The sequence below is a fragment of the Trematomus bernacchii genome, unplaced genomic scaffold (assembly GCF_902827165.1).
Source record: "Trematomus bernacchii unplaced genomic scaffold, fTreBer1.1, whole genome shotgun sequence".
In the NCBI taxonomy this organism is placed as follows: domain Eukaryota; kingdom Metazoa; phylum Chordata; class Actinopteri; order Perciformes; family Nototheniidae; genus Trematomus; species Trematomus bernacchii.
Window position 1 is genome coordinate 167,424 of NW_022987624.1, and position 25,707 is coordinate 193,130.

General features: G+C 41.5%; 1 protein-coding gene across 1 annotated transcript in view; it reads right to left on the minus strand.

The window, feature by feature from the left end:
* The window catches only part of LOC117484391 (extracellular serine/threonine protein kinase FAM20C-like), a 157,727-nt gene extending 146,990 nt beyond the window's left edge, over nt 1-10,737 (minus strand). The window contains exons 1-3 of the mRNA XM_034132851.1: nt 10,450-10,737; nt 9,963-10,105; nt 9,532-9,707 (exon numbers count right to left, since the gene is read on the minus strand). Coding sequence (XP_033988742.1) covers nt 9,532-9,707; nt 9,963-10,105; nt 10,450-10,737 — 607 coding nt within the window. The remainder of the gene's footprint in view (nt 1-9,531; nt 9,708-9,962; nt 10,106-10,449) is intronic.
* Nucleotides 10,738-25,707: the final 14,970 nt, after the last annotated feature.

Genomic DNA, 25,707 nt, shown 5'->3' on the forward strand with positions numbered 1-25,707 from the left:
AATGTCCCCTCTGATGTCCCCTCTGATGTCCCCTCTGACAGCGAAGGTGATGAGAGCCCAATAGAGAACCCCAACACCTTGTCCATCTCTGCCCCTCCCACACCTGCGAGCTCCAACAATCGGCTGAAGGAGAGTAAGGCCCTGCTGGAGCTGGACTTTGCAGAATTCAAAGAGCGGACCCAGGCCAGGCAGTCTGGTCCCCCAGACAACACTCTGCAGCAGCTTAAAGAGGACCTCCAGCAGCTCAAGAGAGACAATGAGGCCTTGACCTCAGAGGAAGTGTAGAGGCACTCAAACAGGAGAACAGTGTGCTCCGTGTTCAGTTAGCCAAAGTGAAGGAGGATGCTGGAGAAGGAGCTTCACCAGGCAGGTCCAACACCTGACAGAGAAACTCTCAGTCCTCACAATGACGAGTACAGAGAGACAGACTCTCCCTGCCAGTGTCCCTGGCCCACCCTCTCTGCTCAGCACCCAGCCCAACAACACCCTGGCACCTCCTGATACACCCACACAGCCAGCTGTCAACAGCCAGCTCTGCCCATCCCAGCTTCCCTCTACTCAGCCTGAAGAACAAGACCCACAAGTGGTCCTGTTGGCTGACTCAAATGGGAAGTTCCTGGACACAAGAAAGCTTTTTCCTGATAAAAAAGGTGCTGTCTAAACACTGCAGCACCACAGGCCAGGCAATGAAGCTGTTGAAAAAGGAGACCCTCAGGAGCCCTCAGTACCTGGTGATCCACACGGGAACAAATGACCTGCACAGCCTCCGTAGGGACACTGCTGAGGCAGTGAGGAAAATGGTGGAGCAGGCCAGTAAGGAAGTTGGGGACTGGCTTCAGTAGAAGCTGCTGGGACTCCCAGCAGCTTCTACTGAAGCCTTCCGAGTAAATCGCCAGAACCCCGACACCTCCTCATCTCCACCGCTCCCATGTTTTATTTTGTGTTGCCATAAGTTAGTCTCTCTGCGTTTGTGCGCTGGGTGAATGCTAATGCTAATAATGCTAATGCGAGGATAATAAAATGGTGGCTCTACAAAACATTTCAGAGTTGTACGGGGCGTGGTTTGCAATTCGCCCAGCCAATCAGAACTGGGGCACTTTTTTCCCCCAGGAAAGTACCATCTCTCAGCAGGCACTAAAAATGGGGGTAAAAGTTCCAGAGATGAAGTGCTCTTTTTGGTGTGAACGCGACATAAGGGGTACTAACGGAACTAAACGCGAAAAGTACGGTGAAAAGTACTCCGGTGTGAACGCGCCTCTTGTCTCCCTCCCCACCTACAGCAGCGGAGCTATGCTGCAGTTGTAGCCCAGCCTGCTGCCACCCTCCCTCCCCCTGCTACCTCTGAACTGGGACACATCAGGATGATGCTGCACACCCTGTGCACCCGACTTCTGTCCAGCTAAGACATTACATGTATATGTTATAGTAGTAAAATGGTAAATGGTAAATGGACTGTACTTATATAGCGCTTTATCCAGTCTTTACGACCCCTCAAAGCGCTTTACATACTACATGTCATTCACCCATATTCATGCAGAGCAGTGTTCCTTACTCTAGGAACTAACATTCATACACATTCACACACCGTTGGCCATGCCATCGGGAGCAACTCAATAATCAGTACAATAGTAATATTAGTGAAAATAGTACATTGTTTCTTCTTATATATTTGTCTCACTATACAGGTTCATTTTGATTATGTGTTTTTAAAAAGAGATGCGTTCATTTCATATAAGCTGTTGGAATATTCAGGGACTCCACTCCTCAACCTTTGAGGTTAAGAGTGAAAATCCAGAGTTCTTAGAATCTTTCAAAGATGTTGATCTAATTATATTAACAGAAACATGGTGTAAAAATGATCTGCTCACTCACTGTCCTCCAGGTTATAATGAAGTCATGGTGCCCTCTATAAAATCAAAAAACATACGCAGGGGGGAAGAACATCGGGGGGGATCTTGGTGTGGTATAAAGGAGATCTTTGCTGTCAGATCTCAGTAGTAAAACAAGGTCAATCACACATTTGGTTAAGGTTAGATCAAACCCTGGCCATAACTGACAGGAATCTATATGTGTGTGCTATTTATATACCCCCAGTAGACTCTCCTTATTTTGAAGAAGACATTTTTGAAACTCTCCGTTCAGAAATCGCCTATTTTCAGGCCCAGGGAAATGTGCTTCTAACTGGAGATCTGAACGGACGAACAGGAATTGAACCTGATGTCATAGACCCACAGGGCAGCCACAATGTATTTGGTGAGCCCCCCCTGATTACCACACCAACCGTCACCCATCGGAACAACCTTGACTCTGAAATAAATCAGAATGGCAAAGAGATAGTGCTTCTCTGTCGGGCCTTAGGCCTGTACATGGTGAATGGGAGGTTCAGAGGGGACTCTTTAGGGGGATACACATACTCCTCAGCTCTAGGGTCTAGTGTAGTAGACTATGCAATCGCTGACATGAACCCCTCCACTATCAGTGCATTCACTGTCAGATAGCAATCCTCCTTTTCAGACTACAACCAAATCAATGTGTTCTTTAAACTCTCAGGTCAAATGAGTGACACAACAAGGAAACCCAGTAAGCTGTATAAATGAAATCCTACTTACAGATGGGCCCCAGACAGTGAAGACAAATTCACCATGGCCTTGAACTCACCTGATCTGATGAATGACATGTCACTATTTGACCAAAATCAATATGTTCCTACCAAAGATGGTGTAAACATGGCCATTGATTATATCAATATGATATTTTACAAGGCAGCTATTAAAGCTGACCTTATAAAACAAAAGCAGAAGCCTGTTAAAAGGCAAAACGCTGACAAATGGTTTGACCATCAGAAAAGACCTGAGAAAAATAGCAAATGAAAAACATCGGCAACCAAACAACCCAGCCTTACTCATTAGATACAATGAAGTTTTAAACAAATATAAATGAACAATAATGAACAAAAAACTAAATGATACCCACATGAAACTTGAAGATATTGAGAAAGCCATTGATCAAAATCAATTATGGGATCTGTGGAACAACTTCAACACAAAACAACCACAAGCATTACCCATCCAAAACGGTGACATCTGGAGAGAACATTTTCAAAGTTTGTACAAAGACATACCAATAAATCTAATGAATTCAGATCAATGTATTACAAAAGAGAAACTCCAAACATTAGAAGAAACTATTAAAGACAACCCCCTTGATTTCCCAATGACTTGGGAAGAGTTGACCACACCGACACAATCTCTCCGGCCAAGGAAAGCTTGTGGCCCAGACAACATTCAAAACGAAATGCTCAGATGCAGCACCCCAGAGAGGCAGGGTACAGTGTTCAAGCTGTTCAATATCATATTGCAGTCAGGATGTTTTCATCTGGTGCAAAGGGCTCATTTCCCCCATTCATAAGAGTGGAGACAAATCAGACCCTAAGAACTACCGTGGCATCTGTGTCAGCAGCTGTCTGGGGATCAGACCCTAAGAACTACCGTGGCATCTGTGTCAGCAGCTGTCTGGGGACATTATTCTGTAGTATTCTAAATAAAAGAATACAAGATGTCCTTAACCAACAATCCATCTTGAGGAAAAATCTAATTGGCTTCCTTCCAAAACACCGCACCACCGACCATGTATATACCCTTCACACTTTAATTAACCTCTTAAGCACGGCGGTCCCCCCATTGGACCCCTCCCACCGTTTTGTTTTCGAGATAATGTCTCAGGGCTTCTTAACATTTATGAAACTATTAATGTGTAGCACCAGATTAACGGGAAGAATCTCAGCTAACTGAAGATATGAACCATTTTTACCAAAACAAAACACAAGTCTCATAAGAAGCGTCTAAATGACCCCTGAGCGAAACAATTCTAACGCACTGCGGCACACAATTCAAGATAAAGATACCCTTATTACTTATCGTAGCTGCACATACAATATAGCCGATTAAAGCTGAGACTCCACTGATTATTTAGGTATAGTATCATCACTGAGCGATCCGAACTTGCGACAGGGGAAGCAAACACAGACATCACAACACGTACCTTTACGGAGCTTTTACGGCAGATCGTCTCACCGTAGCTGTCAATTAGGTCAAAAGACGTGTTCAATGGCATTAAAACGAAAAAAAAAAAATCTACAACTGTTGATCCATAGGTTGATAATGTACCTGTGCCTTTGAAGAAATTATTTATAATCCATAATTCCATTTTTTATGTAAAAATCGGAGCGGAAAAGTTAGCTGCTAATGGTAGCCACCAGAGTGTATGCAGCTTCCGGTTTTGGTAACGCGTCACTCTCACTCCTTATTTGTTAACGTGTTGGTGTGTATATAACTTTCCCTCGATTCCATTGGCTCTAGCGGTTATAAAGAGATTTCATTCATCAAAATCGAGCAAGTGGGGCCAGAGATAGGTCAAATCCACCCAAATGACCCCAGAAGTGGGGTTTTTTGGCTAAATCTCTCTAAAAAGGTCAAATGTCACTTGTTTTGCATCAATCTTGATACAGGGTACTTATTATATGTTGTACTTTGGATTCCTAAAGCTTTTAGTCTACTAACCCATCATCCAAGGGTAGTTTTCACTATAAGTACAAAATATTTTTTGGACGGACACTATAATTTACAGTTTTTTATTATGTAAAATCTGAATTTTCTTTAAAATAAAAAACATCTATATTGATTCTGACTTTTCTACATCCAACTCACAGGTTTATCATTACTTTGAGAATAAAGATTATTAATTTAACCCTTTTAGAAGGGAAGATATGGTCATTTGTTCTGGGAATGTCCTTTTCGAGCCTGAGACCTGAAAAACAGGCTCAGGGCTTAAGAGGTTCAAACATGTACACCAAACACAAAATGGTAAGATATTCACTTGTTTCATTGATTTCAAGAAAGCTTTGGACTCTATTTGGCATGACGGGCTCTAGACTTCTACATTGTGGTATAGGGGGCAACATGTATGATCTGGTTAAATCAATGTATTTAGAAAATAAGTGTGCTGTTAAAATTGGAGACAAACTGAATTCTTCACCCAGAGAAGAGGTGTTCGTCAGGGTTGCAATTTAAAGGGGACCTATCATGCAAAATGCACTTTTGTACGTCTTTTATACATGAATATGTGTCCCCGGTGTGTCAGGGAACTCCCCAAGTGTCAGAAAACACAACCCTCTCTCTTTTCCTCCATACCCATATCTCTAAAAACGGGGCTGCAATGGATCTGATACAGACTGATACAGATTTGAAATATCTCTGACGTCAGAAACAAGGAGCTCCGCCTGGCAACTCTCCACGATCAGGGGAATGGGGGGTTAGGCAACGGCCACGGCCATTGCCGCTCGAAAGCGCTGGAGATGCTGTAGTACATATGCCAGGCCTGTAAGTGGCGCTGTAGTCTGCCACAAAAGCAACAAAGAAGACTTCTTACAGAATCAGCCCTTGCAAAAACAGGGCTGGAAAAGAGCAAATAGAGAGAAATGAGGCATGGCTAAAATGCATGATCTGTTTGGTATTTTGAAAAAAAAACTTCGCAGACATGTTTTATATAGGTATGGCCCTACAATATAGTATTCAAATATAGCATGATAGGTCCACTTTAAGTCCGACTTTATTGAATGTATATATAAATGAAGTTGCTGTTCAGTTGGATCAATGAGCTGCTCCTGGCCTCTCCCTCCTAGATAGAGAGGTGAAGTGTCTGCTTTATGCTGATGACCTTGTTCTGCTGTCTCCTACTGAACAAGGACTACAACAACAGCTGGACATAGTAGACCAGTACTGTAAGAACTGGGCCCTGGCAGTCAATATGAAGAAAACTAATGTCATGGTTTTCCAAAAACGCCCCAGATGTCAGGAGAACAAATACCAGTTTACCATAAATAATCATATCATTGAACATAGTATGAGTTATACCTACCTTGGTTTAACCATAACAGCATCAGGAAGTTTCAACATGGCAGTGAATGCACTCAAAGAAAAAGCCAGAAGAGCTCTAAATGCAATGAAGAGAACATTTTATCATTTCCAAATTCCAATTAAAATCTGGCTTAAAATCTTTGATAGTGTGATCCAGCCCATTGCGCTGTACGGTAGTGAAGTATGGGGTCCACTCAGTCACCAGAGCTATACCCGCTGGGACAAACATCCAACAGAGTCTTTACATGCAGAATTCTACAGATACATTTTACGTGTTCAGAGAAAAACACCAACAAATGCATGTAGAGCAGAATGAGGCAGATACCCACTGATGATTAACACTCAAAAGAGAGCACTAACATTCTTTAACCACCTTAGATCCAGCCCCCGAGACACCCTCCACTCCAAAGCCCTCCTAAGCCAAGAGCTAAACCCAGAGAAGAGTCCCCTATAGGTGCGTTCACACCGGAGTACTTTGGTGTACTTTTCCCACAATAGTTCATCAGAACCACGATATATTTGCGTTCACACCAAAAAGCCCCAGGAACTAAAGTAGCTCAACTTAGTTCGCGAGACTCGCTTTTCAGTCCCTGCCACAGAGCAGGGTCTTTCGTGGGAGAAAGTAGTTCGTACGTCTGATTGGCTGTGCGGAATGCAAACCACGCCCGTTTGACTCAGAATTTTTTGTTGTAAGCGGCCATTGTATTTCCTCGCTTCGCAGCACACACGAAGAGATTCCTTTTGTGAAAGCAGTTATTATAGCAACACTAAATAAATCAATTGGAGCGGTGGAGTGATGAGGATGAGGATGTGTCTGCGCTTCTGGCGATTGACTCGGAGGACGCGAAGCGCCACATTCAGAAGCTTCTACTGAATGCAGTTTATGTGGCTCTGCAAAGTTAGCAGACCTGGCAAAGTCATGTCGGGACGACTACGAAGGTAAAACAAAATACATGCACTGCACTGTTTTAATCTGCACAATACTGGTCTTAGATGTACTTTTATTTGCTCAGTAGATCGAGCTAGCCATGGTAGAACTTGCTAACGTTAGGTCCAAGCTGGCTAACAACATCTAGCTAGCTAGCTATTCTCATCCATGCCCGCTATGAACACGTTTTGACTTGTGAATAAGTGTGCAATGTTCTGTAATTTGCTTCACTAACTCATGGCACTAATCGTGTGTTTCAGGCGAGGTGTTTCTCTCAGGATTAGAAACTAGTTTTCCCCTCCGGGATAAAACGATAATATAACGTTAGCAATTAGCATGCTAGCTGGACCTCTGTGGCTAAACTGAATGCATAGAGGTAAACAATAGATTGTAGTTGCTAAAATTTCAAGTAATTTGCAACATTCATTCTACATGTTAATGGTAAAAGCTTAAACAGTTGATTACCTGCATGCCACAAAGACTGATGTTCTAATATTTTTGCACATTTAAGTAGAAATGTAATTGAAATTCTATTTACTGCCTAAACATTGTTTCTTGTATTATCCTAAATAGTTTGACCTTGTTTCCTCAGAAGGCTTCTCAGACTACATGGAGGATCCCTCAGAGAAACACATCCTGACCGCTGCTGCCATACTGCAGCAAACAGGAGGGAACGGAGGTGAAAACACACTTTATACATTTAGATATGTGGAGCACAAAGAAAAGCATTGCTAAAAAACATTTAGCAGCTAAACTGTGGATAACAAGTAAACCACATTGGTTTGTTATTCAATATTCAAAAGTTTTTTGAATCATTACATGTCACTTGTTAAACGCTTTTATCCAAAGCTTACATACTCAATACTGTGGGCAATCCCCACAGGAGCACTTTGGGGTGAAGTGTCTCAGGGACACAACGACATGCTGACTGCAGTGGGGTTTGAACCTGTGCTCCCCTGATCCGAACACCAATGCAAATGCAAATGCGGCACAATAAGTGTAAGTGCGCCACAGTTTCTACTGCTCGCAGTCCACTAGCACCCCCACCCCCCCGCTCGCTACACACAGGGCCCTGTAGGTAGATCACTTTGACTTGGTCATTTTAAAAGTAGCTCCCAATCTGAAAAAGTGTGGGCACCCCTAGAGGATGTTAGGTCCACCCCAAAATAGCACTTTACCCCTGCTTACACCTATATGCCGTGAGCTGATTATCGAGCCTTCATTGTAACAGTCGCGCGTGTATTGTGTGTGTGGGGAGTGTTGCAGTAGAACATTCCACTGTAGCCCCCGGTAGCTACATTAATGGGAAACCCTACATGTTTGAGCAACCTCTATGAAACGTCAAGCTACCCCACAGCACCCCCAACCGAAAATCTCTGGTGCCGCCCATGCACACCTTCATCACAGCAGGTTTGGGTTTAGGGCTAGAAGTAGTTTAGGTTAAATTGATAGATCTGTTCCTTTTGAAAATGTCTTTCTTGTGCCGGCTGCAGTCTTACAAAAGCTTTTCATACACAAATGTATTCAAGAGGTTAATTGAAGCTATAGCTATAGTACCTGTTTGTATTCAGAGTCACTGAATCAGATGACGTGGAAGCTATTGAAAAAAAACTCCAGTTAAATATGTTTTAAAAAGGCATCAGCAATTGTGTGTAAGATGTGCCACATAGGGCACATTTCTTTATAATTATCCTACATCATATTCATATTTATTGATGGTCCCTAAGTGAAACCCTGTGGTTATGATGACCCACATGGCGGTTTAGGGAAGAGGATTAGGGTCACGTGAGAACTGTTTCTTTTGGGTGTGAGCCAAAGTTAGAAATAAAATACAGTTCTGACTTTAATCTTAAAAAGTCAAAATATTGAGAAAAAAGTCAGAATTCTTAGAAAAATTATCTGTAAATGTATTTTGTAAGAAATAAAGAAAAACCTGGAAATTCTTAAAATTCTAAGATTAAAGTCAAATTCCAAAACAATATTGTTCTCAGGTGAGCCTCTTCCGTAGGCTGGTTTATAGAATTAGCTTTTGTTCTTTTGATATTTCAACACTAGCCTATTCCAGAAAGCTGTTCGTCTTCATGTATACTTGAACTTGGATATTATGACATAATATTCACCTAAAGTCAAATTCAAAACGTTTTTTTAACTTTTGGTCACATCCCAACATGTGTTCTCACGTGGACCTAAACCTCCTCCGTAGGCTGTTTCGTAGATTTAAGCGCTAGCCTATTCCTTAAAGCGTTTATTTATCATTTGTCACGCTGTTCGTCTTCGTGTATATTTGAACTTGGATATTAACACTATAATTCACCGTATTCTTCTCTGTACGTATAAATGAGATATTGATCTGAATGTGGTTCAGATCAAAATGTTTCATTTTGAAAAAAAGTCAACATTTTGAAAAAAAGTCAACATTCAAGTCAGAAATCTGAGAAAATATATTTTTTGAGGAAAAGTCAAGATTCGGAAAAAGAGTCAAAATTCCGGAGAAAAGTAAAAATTCTAAGAAAAAGTCAAGATTCTAAGAAAAAGTACAAATTCAGTCAGAAATCTGGAAAAAAAAAAAAATATCTGAGGAAAAGTACAAATTCGGAAACAAAGTCTAAATTCCGGAGAAAAAGTTAAAATTCTCCAAAAATTGAATATGGGTGTTATAAAGCATGTATATTTAGTTTTGTGTCCCACCTGCGCTGACGACTCTCTGCGTGGCGATCTGCTGAGTCAGCGCCGCCATGTTCTGGTCCCGGTGAGCGAACAGCTGCCAGCGGGAAATACCAAGATGGAAGCGCAGCCAGGGGGGGTGAGAGTCACTGCTGCTGTTCCACCGGATGTCCTCGTTATCCTCCTCATTCGCACTCACCCTGAAACACAACCGGGAGGGAAGTCTGATAACTTTGTGGTACTAGAGAATGGCTGCACGATATATAAGAATAATGTGCGATAACTTCTTCGGTAACACATTATTGCGATTAAGAAACAAGTATTAAAGTGCAGTCTTTCTGCTCAAAAGATAACGTCATTTCCAAAATGATAATTTTGAACTAATTGAACATAAACTCAACAAAATAGGCGTGTTAAAAAGTGATAGTAGAGTTGTCAAAGTAGAGACGACTGACCACATCTGGGAGCTCTTGTCACTGGAATGGACTTTTGGTTTGACTTTCAGCAGCCAGTCCTCCTCGGGGACGGGGACGGGCATGTTGTAGAGAGGATGATCAAAAAGAGCCTCCATCTTCCTCTGATCAGACTCCAGAGCTCGCTCAGTGACCGAGGACACGTCCATCGGGACAAATCCACCTCCTTTCAAAGACACAACCCCGTCAGAGAGTGTTAGCTCACGACCTTTATATATATCCTTTATTTAACCAGGTCTCATGGAGATTAAAATATATTCTTCAAGAGCGACCTGGCCAAAGGGCAGAACAAAGTTACAACAAATGAACATGAAACAATACAGGCAGACGAATACAGCTGTAAAACACCAATTAAATGGCACATTAGCCAGTCAATATGCAAATAAAAGAAAGTATCATAAAACATTAAAAAGCAATCACATCGACCAATGGTTTCATGTTCTCTGTCCTTTAAGAGGTGATCAAATACTTTGGCATCCTTACTGGCATCCTTCCTGGCATCCTTCCTGGCATCCTTCCTGGCATCCTTACTGGACGCCTGTCTCCCAGTGGAGGCCTCAGCTGGACCATCGCTCCCCACTGAGGACTGGTCTTTGTGGGCCAGCTCTCTCAGGATGTTGGTCCTGGGGGTCAGCGGGGGGTCACAGGACTGCTGGTTAATGGGAAGAGAGACAAGCACCAGGAGGAGGTGGAAGAAAACGGTGAAGAAGGCCAAGGAAAGACAGATTGTCCTGTAGCGATAGCGCATTCGTAACATCGTCCTGCTGAGGGAAGGTAGGAGGAGAAAGGAGGTGAGAAAGATTTAAAAGAAAACATGTTACAAGAGTATGAGAAAAAGCTATATGGTGGGGAGCAACGTATTCTCAATCAACGATTTGTGAGATATCTTTAAAAATATATTCCGTATTTCTTGTGTCCAGATCACTTTACCAATTTATGCTTGTAGTGTAAGTCATACAGTATTTTCAAAACTCTTCACACGCAACTGCTCGGTTAGTTTACTTGTTTAGGTTATGGAAAGGATTGTGGTTTGAGTTAAGAATAACTACCGAAGTGACGTTACTTATAAATATAAATTATCTCTGACTTCTGGATTTACATGGCACACTAACAACGGTCAGTCCTGTCCTAATGGTAAACCCTCAATTTGCAAAACAAGGCCAAAACTCAGGCAATTAAATGTCAATATCTAACTTTTAAACAATTAAGGTAATTGGGTTACCGTTTACCACTGGAGGTCAATGCCTAACGTTTACCACTGGAGGTCAACGCCTAACGTTAACCACTGGAGGTCAACGCCTAAAGTTAACCATTGGAGGTCAATGCCTAAAGTTAACCACTGGAGGTCAATGCCTAACGTTTACCACTGGAGGTCAATGCCTAACGTTAACCACTGGAGGTCAACGCCTAAAGTTAACCATTGGAGGTCAATGCCTAAAGTTAACCACTGGAGGTCAATGCCTAACGTTTACCACTGGAGGTCAACGCCTAACATTAACCACTGGAGGTCAACGCCTAAAGTTAACCATTGGAGGTCAATGCCTAAAGTTAACCACTGGAGGTCAATGCCTAACGTTTACCACTGGAGGTCAACGCCTAACGTTAACCACTGGAGGTCAATGCCTAAAGTTAACCACTGGAGGTCAACGCCTAACGTTAACCACTGGAGGTCAATGCCTAAAGTTAACCATTGGAGGTCAATGCCTAACGTTTACCACTGGAGGTCAACGCCTAACGTTAACCACTGGAGGTCAATGCCTAAAGTTAACCACTGGAGGTCAATGCCTAACGTTTACCACTGGAGGTCAATGCCTAACGTTTACCACTGGAGGTCAACGCCTAAAGTTAACCACTGGAGGTCAACGCCTAAAGTTAACCACTGGAGGTCAATGCCTAACATTAACCCCTGGAGGTCAATGCCTAAAGTTAACCACTGGAGGTCAATGCCTAACGTTTACCACTTGAGGTCAATGCCTAACGTTTACCACTGGAGCTCAATGCCTAACGTTTACCATTGGAGGTCAATGCCTAATGTTAACCATTGGAGGTCAATGCCTAATGTTAACCATTGGAGGTCAATGCCTAATGTTAACCATTGGAGGTCAATGCCTAACGTTAACCACTGGAGGTCAATGCCTAATGTTAACCATTGGAGGTCAATGCCTAATGTTAACCATTGGAGGTCAATGCCTAACGTTAACCATTGGAGGTCAATGCCTAATGTTTACCATTGGAGTCCCATGTCCAGTCCATGGCCAGTCCCCAACTCCGGGGACTTCCGGCCGGGGACTCCAGGTGGCAGTATACACCGTGAAGTTGTTTGCGGCCTGCCAGTAAACCCAAAGCAGAAGAAGACGAAGTGACGTCAGCGGCTCATTTGCGTAATCTTCCCTCAGGGAACTTATTCCGGTGTGAACGCGATCGGCTCTAAGTGCTGGGAACTAAGTGCTGGGAACTAAGTGCTGGGAACTAAGTGCTGGGAACTAAGTGCTGAGAACTAAGTGCTGGGAACTAAGTGCTGGGAACTAAGTGCTGGGAACTAAGTGCTGAGAACTAAGTGCTGGGAACTAAGTGCTGGGAACTAAGTGCTGGGAACTAAGTTCGGCAAAGTACTTGGTGTGAACGCGGCTAATACTTAACCTTAACCATTGGAAGTCAATTACGAACCTCAACCTTTAGAGGGCAATTTCTAACTTTAATCATCTAAAGATATTTTTTACAAATTGAGTTCACCATCTAGACACAAACACAGGTGTTCCCTGGGTGAAGGTCCTGTGTTTTAGGATCCTGCCCACCTCCCTTTGTGAACTTCTTCTTAACTCTTTATTCTTTATTGTTTCAAGATTAAATGAAAGACATACACATTGACTTCTTTCAATATAACAAAATAACAGTGCTTTCATTTTCGTAGATACTCCTACCCTTCTCATTTGAACTCACTGCACAAAATCCTCTTATATGTCTGGAGAAGAAAAGTCAATTTACTCACAGCTGTTTCCTTTCTTTCTTATAAAATATTTGTTGTAACCCCGCTGGTGTTTTAGTTTCCTAGTGGAATAAGACGAGACTATCCAGTCCAGCTTTCACCTGGATGTTTGTACTTTTCTCTACTTCTGCTCCCAGGCTCAGGTATGGAGCGCTGCCAGGTTAAAGTGACACGGATCAATGTGTTTACTCTCTTTTTCCTGACAGTTTATTTGTCCTGTGTGTCTTTTTGTAAGTGCCAGCTTCACAACTTTTTTTATACAATGTCTGATAATCCATAAAGAAAGGATCCAGGTCATTTCAGTGAAGAGTTTGGCTTACAAAGAAACACTAACACTTAAATGGAAAGTCCTTTTAATTCTAAATGTGATACTGAAGAGGCAAACAATAACATGTATTAATCCACATAGTGAGCACTTTTTACTTTTGCAGTGAGTAAGAGAGTAGTTACTTTGAATGCATGACTTTTACTTGTAGTATTAATACTTGAAATATGTAAATAAAAGATCTGAGTACATCTTCAACCACTGTGTAGCACCACTGGAAGACACATAAAGAAACACACACAGGCAGGGAGGGAGCATCAGTCAGTGTGTGTGTGTGTGTGTGTGTGTGGAAATGTAGACATACTGAATTACCTGCAGTGTGTTTCTGAGACAGCTGCTTCATATTCTGAGAGGGTTTGACTTTGATTCAGACCTCAGACAGCGTCCCTCAGGACACACTGTGAAGAGAGGCTCTTTAAAGTGTGTGTGTGTGTGTGTGTGTGTGTGTGTGTGTGTGTGTGTGTGTGTGTGTGTGTGTGTGTGTGTGTGTGTGTGTGTGTGTGTGTGTGTGTGTGTGTGTGTGTGTGTGTGTGTGTGTGTGTGTGTGTGTGTGTGTGTGTGTACAGACTGAATATGAGTGTGTGTTCCCGCAAGTAAAAGATCTGAGAGTTTTATCAAAATGCATGTCATGTAACCCAACCCCTCATATCTTACCTGTCACTAAATTGCTTTTCTTCCCTATATTTAATAGCTTATTCGTTTTTATTGCAAGCTTTTTTTAAACCTGTTATGCCCGATTTTACTGTAACACTAGCGGTGTAAAGTAACTAAGTACATTTACTCAAGTACTGTACTTAAGTACAATTTTTGAGGTACTTGCACTTTACTTGAGTATTTCCATTTCATGCTACTGTGTACTTCTACTCCACTACAGTTCAGAGGTAGATGGTGTACTTCTACTCCACTACAGTTCAGAGGTACATGGTGTACTTTTCCTCCACTACATGTATTGAATACCTTTAGTTACTTCACAGATGTGGATGAATGATGTGAAATATAATCAAGTGTTAAATCAGACTTTAGTTCCACCTGGAGTAAATCCACAAGCTACCCTGCAGTATACAAAGTCATTCAAACTAGCTGCACCTTTACCAGCTTTGAGAACACTTTCATGATCAATCATTATAAAACATATCATATATATTATTCTGAAATGGACCAATCTGCACAATGACTACTTTTACTGTCGCTACTTTCACTATATTTTGATGATAATACTTTTCTACTTTCACTTGAGGAACATTTTGAATGCAGGACTTTTACTGTAACAGAGTATTCCTACACTATGGTACTTCTACTTTTACTCAAGTACAAGATCTGAGTACTTCGACTTTTACTCAAGCACAAGATCTGAGTACTTCTACTTTTACTAAAGTACCAGATCTGAGTACTTTTCACCCCTCTGTGTAACTGTACATGTCCCCGCTGTGGGTCTAATAAAGTCTGCTGAATATAAACTTTGTAAAGAACAGCATGACGTTCTGTGAAAACGTCTCTCTCTCTCTCTCCCTCTCTCTCCCTCTCTCTCTCTCTCTCTCTCTCTCTCTCTCTCCCTCTCTCTCTCTCTCTCTCTCTCTCTCTCTCTCTCTCTCTCTCTCTCTCTCTCAGCATAATGGAGGCTTTGAGCAGCTTTTTATTCTGTATTCATGCAGGTGGTCCTATCCATGTATAATTAATCAACCTTCATTAAACATGGATGGTTGGCATTATGACATAATGCAAATGAAGCAATGAATGATCATTATGAAAACCCACGCTGGCATTGAGAGCTGTCGGAGTCTGGAGGAAGAACGTTATATTTCTTTGGATGTGATCAGTGTGTGTTCTGCATGAACAAGTCTCTTTAATAGTCGACACAGGGCTGTGACTAATGTTTTATATAATGGGAACACAAAGAAACACACTCTGGTTTATTTCAGCTGCCAAGATGTAGAACATGTTACCTCAAGGATTAGTGCAAGTCAATGAGAATATGTATTTTAAAACATGTTTTTAATGATCTTTTTGTTATTATATGTAGATTTACAAAAGGAGTATTCTAAAGATGGTCATTGTAATTATTTCAATATTATACTTTTTTTAATACTTTAAAACCGTTCAGTGACTCCTTTTGCCCTGAAGGTTTTCATCAGGATTTATTAAAGGTCCCATGTCATGCTTTTCCGGTTATTACCCGTCCCCTTGTGTGTTATGTAGCTTCTGCATGTGAACGGTCTGCAGAGTCACAAACCCTCAAAGTACACCCTGTAGAGAGTAAAACTCTAACACAGAAAAGACCTGTCCATGCTGCCCCAGAACGCCTCGTTGGACATTTCTCTTTTTCTTCCTGGGTACAGTGACGTGCCCATACCCAAATGGACCCAATCCGCGGAGCCCTTACGTTAAGTTCATGGATTGGTCCAAATTGTCTCCCTGAGACGGCGGGACGCGGCGAGGCTGTGAGTCGGTGTGTGAGCACACACACAAACTCCCAGCCAGGCTGCGGGTGTGTGTGTGTGTTCGGGCTGGGTTTCGCTGTGTCTCGCTGTCTCGCAGACGGCCACTGGGCTCATAGGGAGGGGGGGGGGCAGGAGCTCCAACAAGGCGTGTAGGACAGAGAGTGAATACACATACTATACAGAGATGCTGTATGAGAAACCAATGTGAGTTAGGAACATTGAACAATGTCAATCTATTCTAGTAGACCTCAACTATGGAATCATGATCAGTAGAAATGGCCATGACATGGGACCTTTACGTTTTTCCAATTACTTTTTTAGCTTTTCAACAAATCTGTAAGAATTATAATAACAGTGTTAATCCCTTTAAAGCACCTCTCACACATTTCAAGGGTATTTTGGACAAGGAAAAGAAAGTCTGCCCTTTATCTTTTCTTAGTGATCAAAGGTTTGTCGCTTTAATTCCTTTTACTACGTTTGATTGTATTGAAAGTGGAAATTGAAACTTGTTCTTGAACTCTCTCGTCCTTCTGCTTAATATAATTTTCAGGATAATAGCTTGTGGAAATGTTTTTTAAATGTTACTGAATTCCAAGGTTCACAGCACAACTTAGAATAAAACTGTGTGTGTGTGTGTGTGTGTGTGTGTGTGTGTGTGTGTGTGTGTGTGTGTGTGTGTGTGTGTGTGTGTGTGTGTGTGTGTGTGTGTGTGTGTGTGTGTGTGTGTGTGTGTGTGTGTGTGTGTGTGTGTGTGTGTGTGTGTGTGTGTGTGTGTGTGTGACCTTCCCAAAGTCACAGATATAATTATTACATTTTTCACATCCTAATTGAAAAATATATTTAAAGTAGAAGCAAGGAAGCAAACATCTCCACGTCTTTCAGAACCCTGATCTGTTTTTCTCACCTCAGATCACACACACACTCCTGCAGACAAACACACACACACACACACACAAACACACACACACACACACCACACACCACACACACACACACACACACCACACACCACACACACACACACACACACACCACACACCACACACACACACACACACACACACACACACACACACACACACACACACACCACACACACACACACACACACACCACACACCACACACACACACACACACACACACACACACACACACACACACACCACACACACACACACACACACACACACACACCACACACCACACACACACACACTGCAGGTGGTAAGGAGGTTGCTAAGATACTGAGCTTTTCAAACAGAGGTTTCAAATGAGGACGCAGTGAGTGTTTGAACACCAGCAGATACAATACTGACTTACTTCCTGTTGCTGCAACGCCCTGTATTAAAGCTTTGGAAATCATGTCTTTTATTTATATTATTCCACAGTTTTATTCATTATACTTTAATGTATTTGCATTTATTTTAAAGAGTCCTCTCCTGCTGATGTTCAGGTGTATGTCAGTATGTAGAGTCTCTACTTTAAAGAGTCCTCTCCTGCTGATGTTCAGGTGTATATCAGTATGTAGTGTCTCTACTTTAAAGAGTCCTCTCCTGCTGATGTTCAGGTGTATATCAGTATGTAGTGTCTCTACTTTAAAGAGTCCTCTCCTGCTGATGTTCAGGTGTATATCAGTATGTAGTGTCTCTACTTTAAAGAGTCCTCTCCTGCTGATGTTCAGGTGTATATCAGTATGTAGTGTCTCTACTTTAAAGAGTCCTCTCCTGCTGATGTTCAGGTGTATATCAGTATGTAGAGTCTCTACTTTAAAGAGTCCTCTCCTGCTGATGTTCAGGTGTATATCAGTATGTAGTGTCTCTACTTTAAAGAGTCCTCTCCTGCTGATGTTCAGGTGTATATCAGTATGTAGTGTCTCTACTTTAAAGAGTCCTCTCCTGCTGATGTTCAGGTGTATATCAGTATGTAGTGTCTCTACTTTAAAGAGTCCTCTCCTGCTGATGTTCAGGTGTATATCAGTATGTAGTGTCTCTACTTTAAAGAGTCCTCTCCTGCTGATGTTCAGGTGTATATCAGTATGTAGTGTCTCTACTTTAAAGAGTCCTCTCCTGCTGATGTTCAGGTGTATATCAGTATGTAGAGTCTCTACTTTAAAGAGTCCTCTCCTGCTGATGTTCAGGTGTATATCAGTATGTAGTGTCTCTACTTTAAAGAGTCCTCTCCTGCTGATGTTCAGGTGTATATCAGTATGTAGTGTCTCTACTTTAAAGAGTCCTCTCCTGCTGATGTTCAGGTGTATATCAGTATGTAGTGTCTCTACTTTAAAGAGTCCTCTCCTGCTGATGTTCAGGTGTATATCAGTATGTAGTGTCTCTACTTTAAAGAGTCCTCTCCTGCTGATGTTTAGGTGTATATCAGTATGTAGTGTCTCTACTTTAAAGAGTCCTCTCCTGCTGATGTTCAGGTGTATATCAGTATGTAGAGTCTCTACTTTAAAGAGTCCTCTCCTGCTGATGTTCAGGTGTATATCAGTATGTAATGTCTCTACTTTAAAGAGTCCTCTCCTGCTGATGTTCAGGTGTATATCAGTATGTAGTGTCTCTACTTTAAAGAGTCCTCTCCTGCTGATGTTCAGGTGTATATCAGTATGTAGTGTCTCTACTTTAAAGAGTCCTCTCCTGCTGATGTTCAGGTGTATATCAGTATGTAGTGTCTCTACTTTAAAGAGTCCTCTCCTGCTGATGTTCAGGTGTATATCAGTATCTAGTGTCTCTACTTTAAAGAGTCCTCTCCTGCTGATGTTCAGGTGTATATCAGTATGTAGAGTCTCTACTTTAAAGAGTCCTCTCCTGCTGATGTTCAGGTGTATATCAGTATGTAGTGTCTCTACTTTAAAGAGTCCTCTCCTGCTGATGTTCAGGTGTATATCAGTATGTAGTGTCTCTTCTTTAAAGAGTCCTCTCCTGCTGATGTTCAGGTGTATATCAGTATGTAGTGTCTCTACTTTAAAGAGTCCTCTCCTGCTGATGTTCAGGTGTATATCAGTATGTAGTGTCTCTACTTTAAAGAGTCCTCTCCTGCTGATGTTCAGGTGTATATCAGTATGTAGTGTCTCTACTTTAAAGAGTCCTCTCCTGCTGATGTTCAGGTGTATATCAGTATGTAGTGTCTCTACTTTAAAGAGTCCTCTCCTGCTGATGTTCAGGTGTATATCAGTATGTAGTGTCTCTACTTTAAAGAGTCCTCTCCTGCTGATGTTCAGGTGTATATCAGTATGTAGAGTCTCTACTTTAAAGAGTCCTCTCCTGCTGATGTTCAGGTGTATATCAGTATGTAATGTCTCTACTTTAAAGAGTCCTCTCCTGCTGATGTTCAGGTGTATATCAGTATGTAGTGTCTCTACTTTAAAGAGTCCTCTCCTGCTGATGTTCAGGTGTATATCAGTATGTAGTGTCTCTACTTTAAAGAGTCCTCTCCTGCTGATGTTCAGGTGTATATCAGTATGTAGTGTCTCTACTTTAAAGAGTCCTCTCCTGCTGATGTTCAGGTGTATATCAGTATGTAGTGTCTCTACTTTAAAGAGTCCTCTCCTGCTGATGTTCAGGTGTATATCAGTATGTAGTGTCTCTACTTTAAAGAGTCCTCTCCTGCTGATGTTCAGGTGTATATCAGTATGTAGTGTCTCTACTTTAAAGAGTCCTCTCCTGCTGATGTTCAGGTGTATATCAGTATGTAGTGTCTCTACTTTAAAGAGTCCTCTCCGGCTGATGTTCAGGTGTATATCAGTATGTAGTGTCTCTACTTTAAAGAGTCCTCTCCTGCTGATGATCAGGTGTATATCAGTATGTAGTGTCTCTACTTTAAAGAGTCCTCTCCTGCTGATGTTCAGGTGTATATCAGTATGTAGTGTCTCTACTTTAAAGAGTCCTCTCCTGCTGATGTTCAGGTGTATATCAGTATGTAGTGTCTCTACTTTAAAGAGTCCTCTCCTGCTGATGATCAGGTGTATATCAGTATGTAGTGTCTCTACTTTAAAGAGTCCTCTCCTGCTGATGTTCAGGTGTATATCAGTATGTAGTGTCTCTACTTTAAAGAGTCCTCTCCTGCTGATGATCAGGTGTATATCAGTATGTAGTGTCTCTACTTTAAAGAGTCCTCTCCTGCTGATGTTCAGGTGTATATCAGTATGTAGTGTCTCTACTTTAAAGAGTCCTCTCCTGCTGATGTTCAGGTGTATATCAGTATGTAGTGTCTCTACTTTAAAGAGTCCTCTCCTGCTGATGATCAGGTGTATATCAGTATGTAGTGTCTCTACTTTAAAGAGTCCTCTCCTGCTGATGTTCAGGTGTATATCAGTATGTAGTGTCTCTACTTTAAAGAGTCCTCTCCTGCTGATGTTCAGGTGTATATCAGTATGTAGTGTCTCTACTTTAAAGAGTCCTCTCCTGCTGATGTTCAGGTGTATATCAGTATGTAGTGTCTCTACTTTAAAGAGTCCTCTCCGGCTGATGTTCAGGTGTATATCAGTATGTAGTGTCTCTACTTTAAAGAGTCCTCTCCTGCTGATGATCAGGTGTATATCAGTATGTAGTGTCTCTACTTTAAAGAGTCCTCTCCTGCTGATGTTCAGGTGTATATCAGTATGTAGTGTCTCTACTTTAAAGAGTCCTCTCCTGCTGATGTTCAGGTGTATATCAGTATGTAGTGTCTCTACTTTAAAGAGTCCTCTCCTGCTGATGATCAGGTGTATATCAGTATGTAGTGTCTCTACTTTAAAGAGTCCTCTCCTGCTGATGTTCAGGTGTATATCAGTATGTAGTGTCTCTACTTTAAAGAGTCCTCTCCTGCTGATGATCATGTGTATATCAGTATGTAGTGTCTCTACTTTAAAGAGTCCTCTCCTGCTGATGTTCAGGTGTATATCAGTATGTAGTGTCTCTACTTTAAAGAGTCCTCTCCTGCTGATGTTCAGGTGTATATCAGTATGTAGTGTCTCTACTTTAAAGAGTCCTCTCCTGCTGATGATCAGGTGTATATCAGTATGTAGTGTCTCTACTTTAAAGAGTCCTCTCTGCTGATGTTCAGGTGTATATCAGTATGTAGTGTCTCTACTTTAAAGAGTCCTTTCCTGTTGATGTTCAGGTGTATATCAGTATGTAGTGTCTCTACTTTAAAGAGTCCTCTCCTGCTGATGTTCAGGTGTATATCAGTATGTAGTGTCTCTACTTTAAAGAGTCCTCTCCTGCTGATGATCAGGTGTATATCAGTATGTAGTGTCTCTACTTTAAAGAGTCCTCTCCTGCTGATGTTCAGGTGTATATCAGTATGTAGTGTCTCTACTTTAAAGAGTCCTCTCCTGCTGATGATCAGGTGTATATCAGTATGTAGTGTCTCTACTTTAAAGAGTCCTCTCCTGCTGATGTTCAGGTGTATATCAGTATGTAGTGTCTCTACTTTAAAGAGTCCTCTCCTGCTGATGTTCAGGTGTATATCAGTATGTAGTGTCTCTACTTTAAAGAGTCCTCTCCTGCTGATGATCAGGTGTATATCAGTATGTAGTGTCTCTACTTTAAAGAGTCCTCTCCTGCTGATGTTCAGGTGTATATCAGTATGTAGTGTCTCTACTTTAAAGAGTCCTTTCCTGTTGATGTTCAGGTGTATATCAGTATGTAGTGTCTCTACTTAAAGAGTCCTCTCCTGCTGATGTTCAGGTGTATATCAGTATGTAGTGTCTCTACTTTAAAGAGTCCTCTCCTGCTGATGTTCAGGTGTATATCAGTATGTAGTGTCTCTACTTTAAAGAGTCCTCTCCTGCTGATGTTCAGGTGTATATCAGTATGTAGTGTCTCTACTTTAAAGAGTCCTCTCCTGCTGATGTTCAGGTGTATATCAGTATGTAGTGTCTCTACTTAAAGAGTCCTCTCCTGCTGATGTTCAGGTGTATATCAGTATGTAGTGTCTCTACTTTAAAGAGTCCTCTCCTGCTGATGTTTAGGTGTATATCAGTATGTAGTGTCTCTACTTTAAAGAGTCCTCTCCTGCTGATGTTCAGGTGTATATCAGTATGTAGAGTCTCTACTTTAAAGAGTCCTCTCCTGCTGATGTTCAGGTGTATATCAGTATGTAATGTCTCTACTTTAAAGAGTCCTCTCCTGCTGATGTTCAGGTGTATATCAGTATGTAGTGTCTCTACTTTAAAGAGTCCTCTCCTGCTGATGTTCAGGTGTATATCAGTATGTAGTGTCTCTACTTTAAAGAGTCCTCTCCTGCTGATGTTCAGGTGTATATCAGTATGTAGTGTCTCTACTTTAAAGAGTCCTCTCCTGCTGATGTTCAGGTGTATATCAGTATCTAGTGTCTCTACTTTAAAGAGTCCTCTCCTGCTGATGTTCAGGTGTATATCAGTATGTAGAGTCTCTACTTTAAAGAGTCCTCTCCTGCTGATGTTCAGGTGTATATCAGTATGTAGTGTCTCTACTTTAAAGAGTCCTCTCCTGCTGATGTTCAGGTGTATATCAGTATGTAGTGTCTCTTCTTTAAAGAGTCCTCTCCTGCTGATGTTCAGGTGTATATCAGTATGAAGTGTCTCTACTTTAAAGAGTCCTCTCCTGCTGATGTTCAGGTGTATATCAGTATGTAGTGTCTCTACTTTAAAGAGTCCTCTCCTGCTGATGTTCAGGTGTATATCAGTATGTAGTGTCTCTACTTTAAAGAGTCCTCTCCTGCTGATGTTCAGGTGTATATCAGTATGTAGTGTCTCTACTTTAAAGAGTCCTCTCCTGCTGATGTTCAGGTGTATATCAGTATGTAGTGTCTCTACTTTAAAGAGTCCTCTCCTGCTGATGTTCAGGTGTATATCAGTATGTAGAGTCTCTACTTTAAAGAGTCCTCTCCTGCTGATGTTCAGGTGTATATCAGTATGTAATGTCTCTACTTTAAAGAGTCCTCTCCTGCTGATGTTCAGGTGTATATCAGTATGTAGTGTCTCTACTTTAAAGAGTCCTCTCCTGCTGATGTTCAGGTGTATATCAGTATGTAGTGTCTCTACTTTAAAGAGTCCTCTCCTGCTGATGTTCAGGTGTATATCAGTATGTAGTGTCTCTACTTTAAAGAGTCCTCTCCTGCTGATGTTCAGGTGTATATCAGTATGTAGTGTCTCTACTTTAAAGAGTCCTCTCCTGCTGATGTTCAGGTGTATATCAGTATGTAGTGTCTCTACTTTAAAGAGTCCTCTCCTGCTGATGTTCAGGTGTATATCAGTATGTAGTGTCTCTACTTTAAAGAGTCCTCTCCTGCTGATGTTCAGGTGTATATCAGTATGTAGTGTCTCTACTTTAAAGAGTCCTCTCCTGCTGATGTTCAGGTGTATATCAGTATGTAGTGTCTCTACTTTAAAGAGTCCTCTCCTGCTGATGATTCAGGTGTATATCAGTATGTAGTGTCTCTACTTAAGAGTCCTCTCCTGCTGATGTTCAGGTGTATATCAGTATGTAGTGTCTCTACTTTAAAGAGTCCTCTCCTGCTGATGTTCAGGTGTATATCAGTATGTAGTGTCTCTACTTTAAAGAGTCCTCTCCTGCTGATGTTCAGGTGTATATCAGTATGTAGTGTCTCTACTTTAAAGAGTCCTCTCCTGCTGATGTTCAGGTGTATATCAGTATGTAGTGTCTCTACTTTAAAGAGTCCTCTCCTGCTGATGTTCAGGTGTATATCAGTATGTAGTGTCTCTACTTTAAAGAGTCCTCTCCTGCTGATGATCAGGTGTATATCAGTATGTAGTGTCTCTACTTTAAAGAGTCCTCTCCTGCTGATGTTCAGATGTATATCAGTATGTAGCGTCTCTACTTTAAAGAGTCCTCTCCTGCTGATGTTCAGGTGTATATCAGTATGTAGTGTCTCTACTTTAAAGAGTCCTCTCCTGCTGATGATCAGGTGTATATCAGTATGTAGTGTCTCTACTTTAAAGAGTCCTCTCCTGCTGATGTTCAGGTGTATATCAGTATGTAGTGTCTCTACTTTAAAGAGTCCTCTCCTGCTGATGTTCAGGTGTATATCAGTATGTAGTGTCTCTACTTTAAAGAGTCCTCTCCTGCTGATGTTCAGGTGTATATCAGTATGTAGTGTCTCTACTTTAAAGAGTCCTCTCCTGCTGATGTTCAGGTGTATATCAGTATGTAGTGTCTCTACTTTAAAGAGTCCTTTCCTGTTGATGTTCAGGTGTATATCAGTATGTAGTGTCTCTACTTTAAAGAGTCCTCTCCTGCTGATGATCAGGTGTATATCAGTATGTAGTGTCTCTACTTTAAAGAGTCCTCTCCTGCTGATGTTCAGGTGTATATCAGTATGTAGTGTCTCTACTTTAAAGAGTCCTCTCCTGCTGATGATCAGGTGTATATCAGTATGTAGTGTCTCTACTTTAAAGAGTCCTCTCCTGCTGATGTTCAGGTGTATATCAGTATGTAGTGTCTCTACTTTAAAGAGTCCTCTCCTGCTGATGTTCAGGTGTATATCAGTATGTAGTGTCTCTACTTTAAAGAGTCCTCTCCTGCTGATGATCAGGTGTATATCAGTATGTAGTGTCTCTACTTTAAAGAGTCCTCTCCTGCTGATGTTCAGGTGTATATCAGTATGTAGTGTCTCTACTTTAAAGAGTCCTTTCCTGTTGATGTTCAGGTGTATATCAGTATGTAGTGTCTCTACTTTAAAGAGTCCTCTCCTGCTGATGTTCAGGTGTATATCAGTATGTAGTGTCTCTACTTTAAAGAGTCCTCTCCTGCTGATGTTCAGGTGTATATCAGTATGTAGTGTCTCTACTTTAAAGAGTCCTCTCCTGCTGATGTTCAGGTGTATATCAGTATGTAGTGTCTCTACTTTAAAGAGTCCTCTCCTGCTGATGTTCAGGTGTATATCAGTATGTAGTGTCTCTACTTTAAAGAGTCTTCTCCTGCTGATGATCAGGTGTATATCAGTATGTAGTGTCTCTACTTTAAAGAGTCCTCTCCTGCTGATGTTCAGGTGTATATCAGTATGTAGTGTCTCTACTTTAAAGAGTCCTTTCCTGTTGATGTTCAGGTGTATATCAGTATGTAGTGTCTCTACTTTAAAGAGTCCTCTCCTGCTGATGTTCAGGTGTATATCAGTATGTAGTGTCTCTACTTTAAAGAGTCCTCTCCTGCTGATGATCAGGTGTATATCAGTATGTAGTGTCTCTACTTTAAAGAGTCCTCTCCTGCTGATGTTCAGGTGTATATCAGTATGTAGTGTCTCTACTTTAAAGAGTCCTCTCCTGCTGATGATCAGGTGTATATCAGTATGTAGTGTCTCTACTTTAAAGAGTCCTCTCCTGCTGATGTTCAGGTGTATATCAGTATGTAGTGTCTCTACTTTAAAGAGTCCTCTCCTGCTGATGTTCAGGTGTATATCAGTATGTAGTGTCTCTACTTTAAAGAGTCCTCTCCTGCTGATGATCAGGTGTATATCAGTATGTAGTGTCTCTACTTTAAAGAGTCCTCTCCTGCTGATGTTCAGGTGTATATCAGTATGTAGTGTCTCTACTTTAAAGAGTCCTTTCCTGTTGATGTTCAGGTGTATATCAGTATGTAGTGTCTCTACTTTAAAGAGTCCTCTCCTGCTGATGTTCAGGTGTATATCAGTATGTAGTGTCTCTACTTTAAAGAGTCCTCTCCTGCTGATGTTCAGGTGTATATCAGTATGTAGTGTCTCTACTTTAAAGAGTCCTCTCCTGCTGATGTTCAGGTGTATATCAGTATGTAGTGTCTCTACTTTAAAGAGTCCTCTCCTGCTGATGTTCAGGTGTATATCAGTATGTAGTGTCTCTACTTTAAAGAGTCCTCTCCTGCTGATGTTCAGGTGTATATCAGTATGTAGTGTCTCTACTTTAAAGAGTCCTCTCCTGCTGATGTTTAGGTGTATATCAGTATGTAGTGTCTCTACTTTAAAGAGTCCTCTCCTGCTGATGTTCAGGTGTATATCAGTATGTAGAGTCTCTACTTTAAAG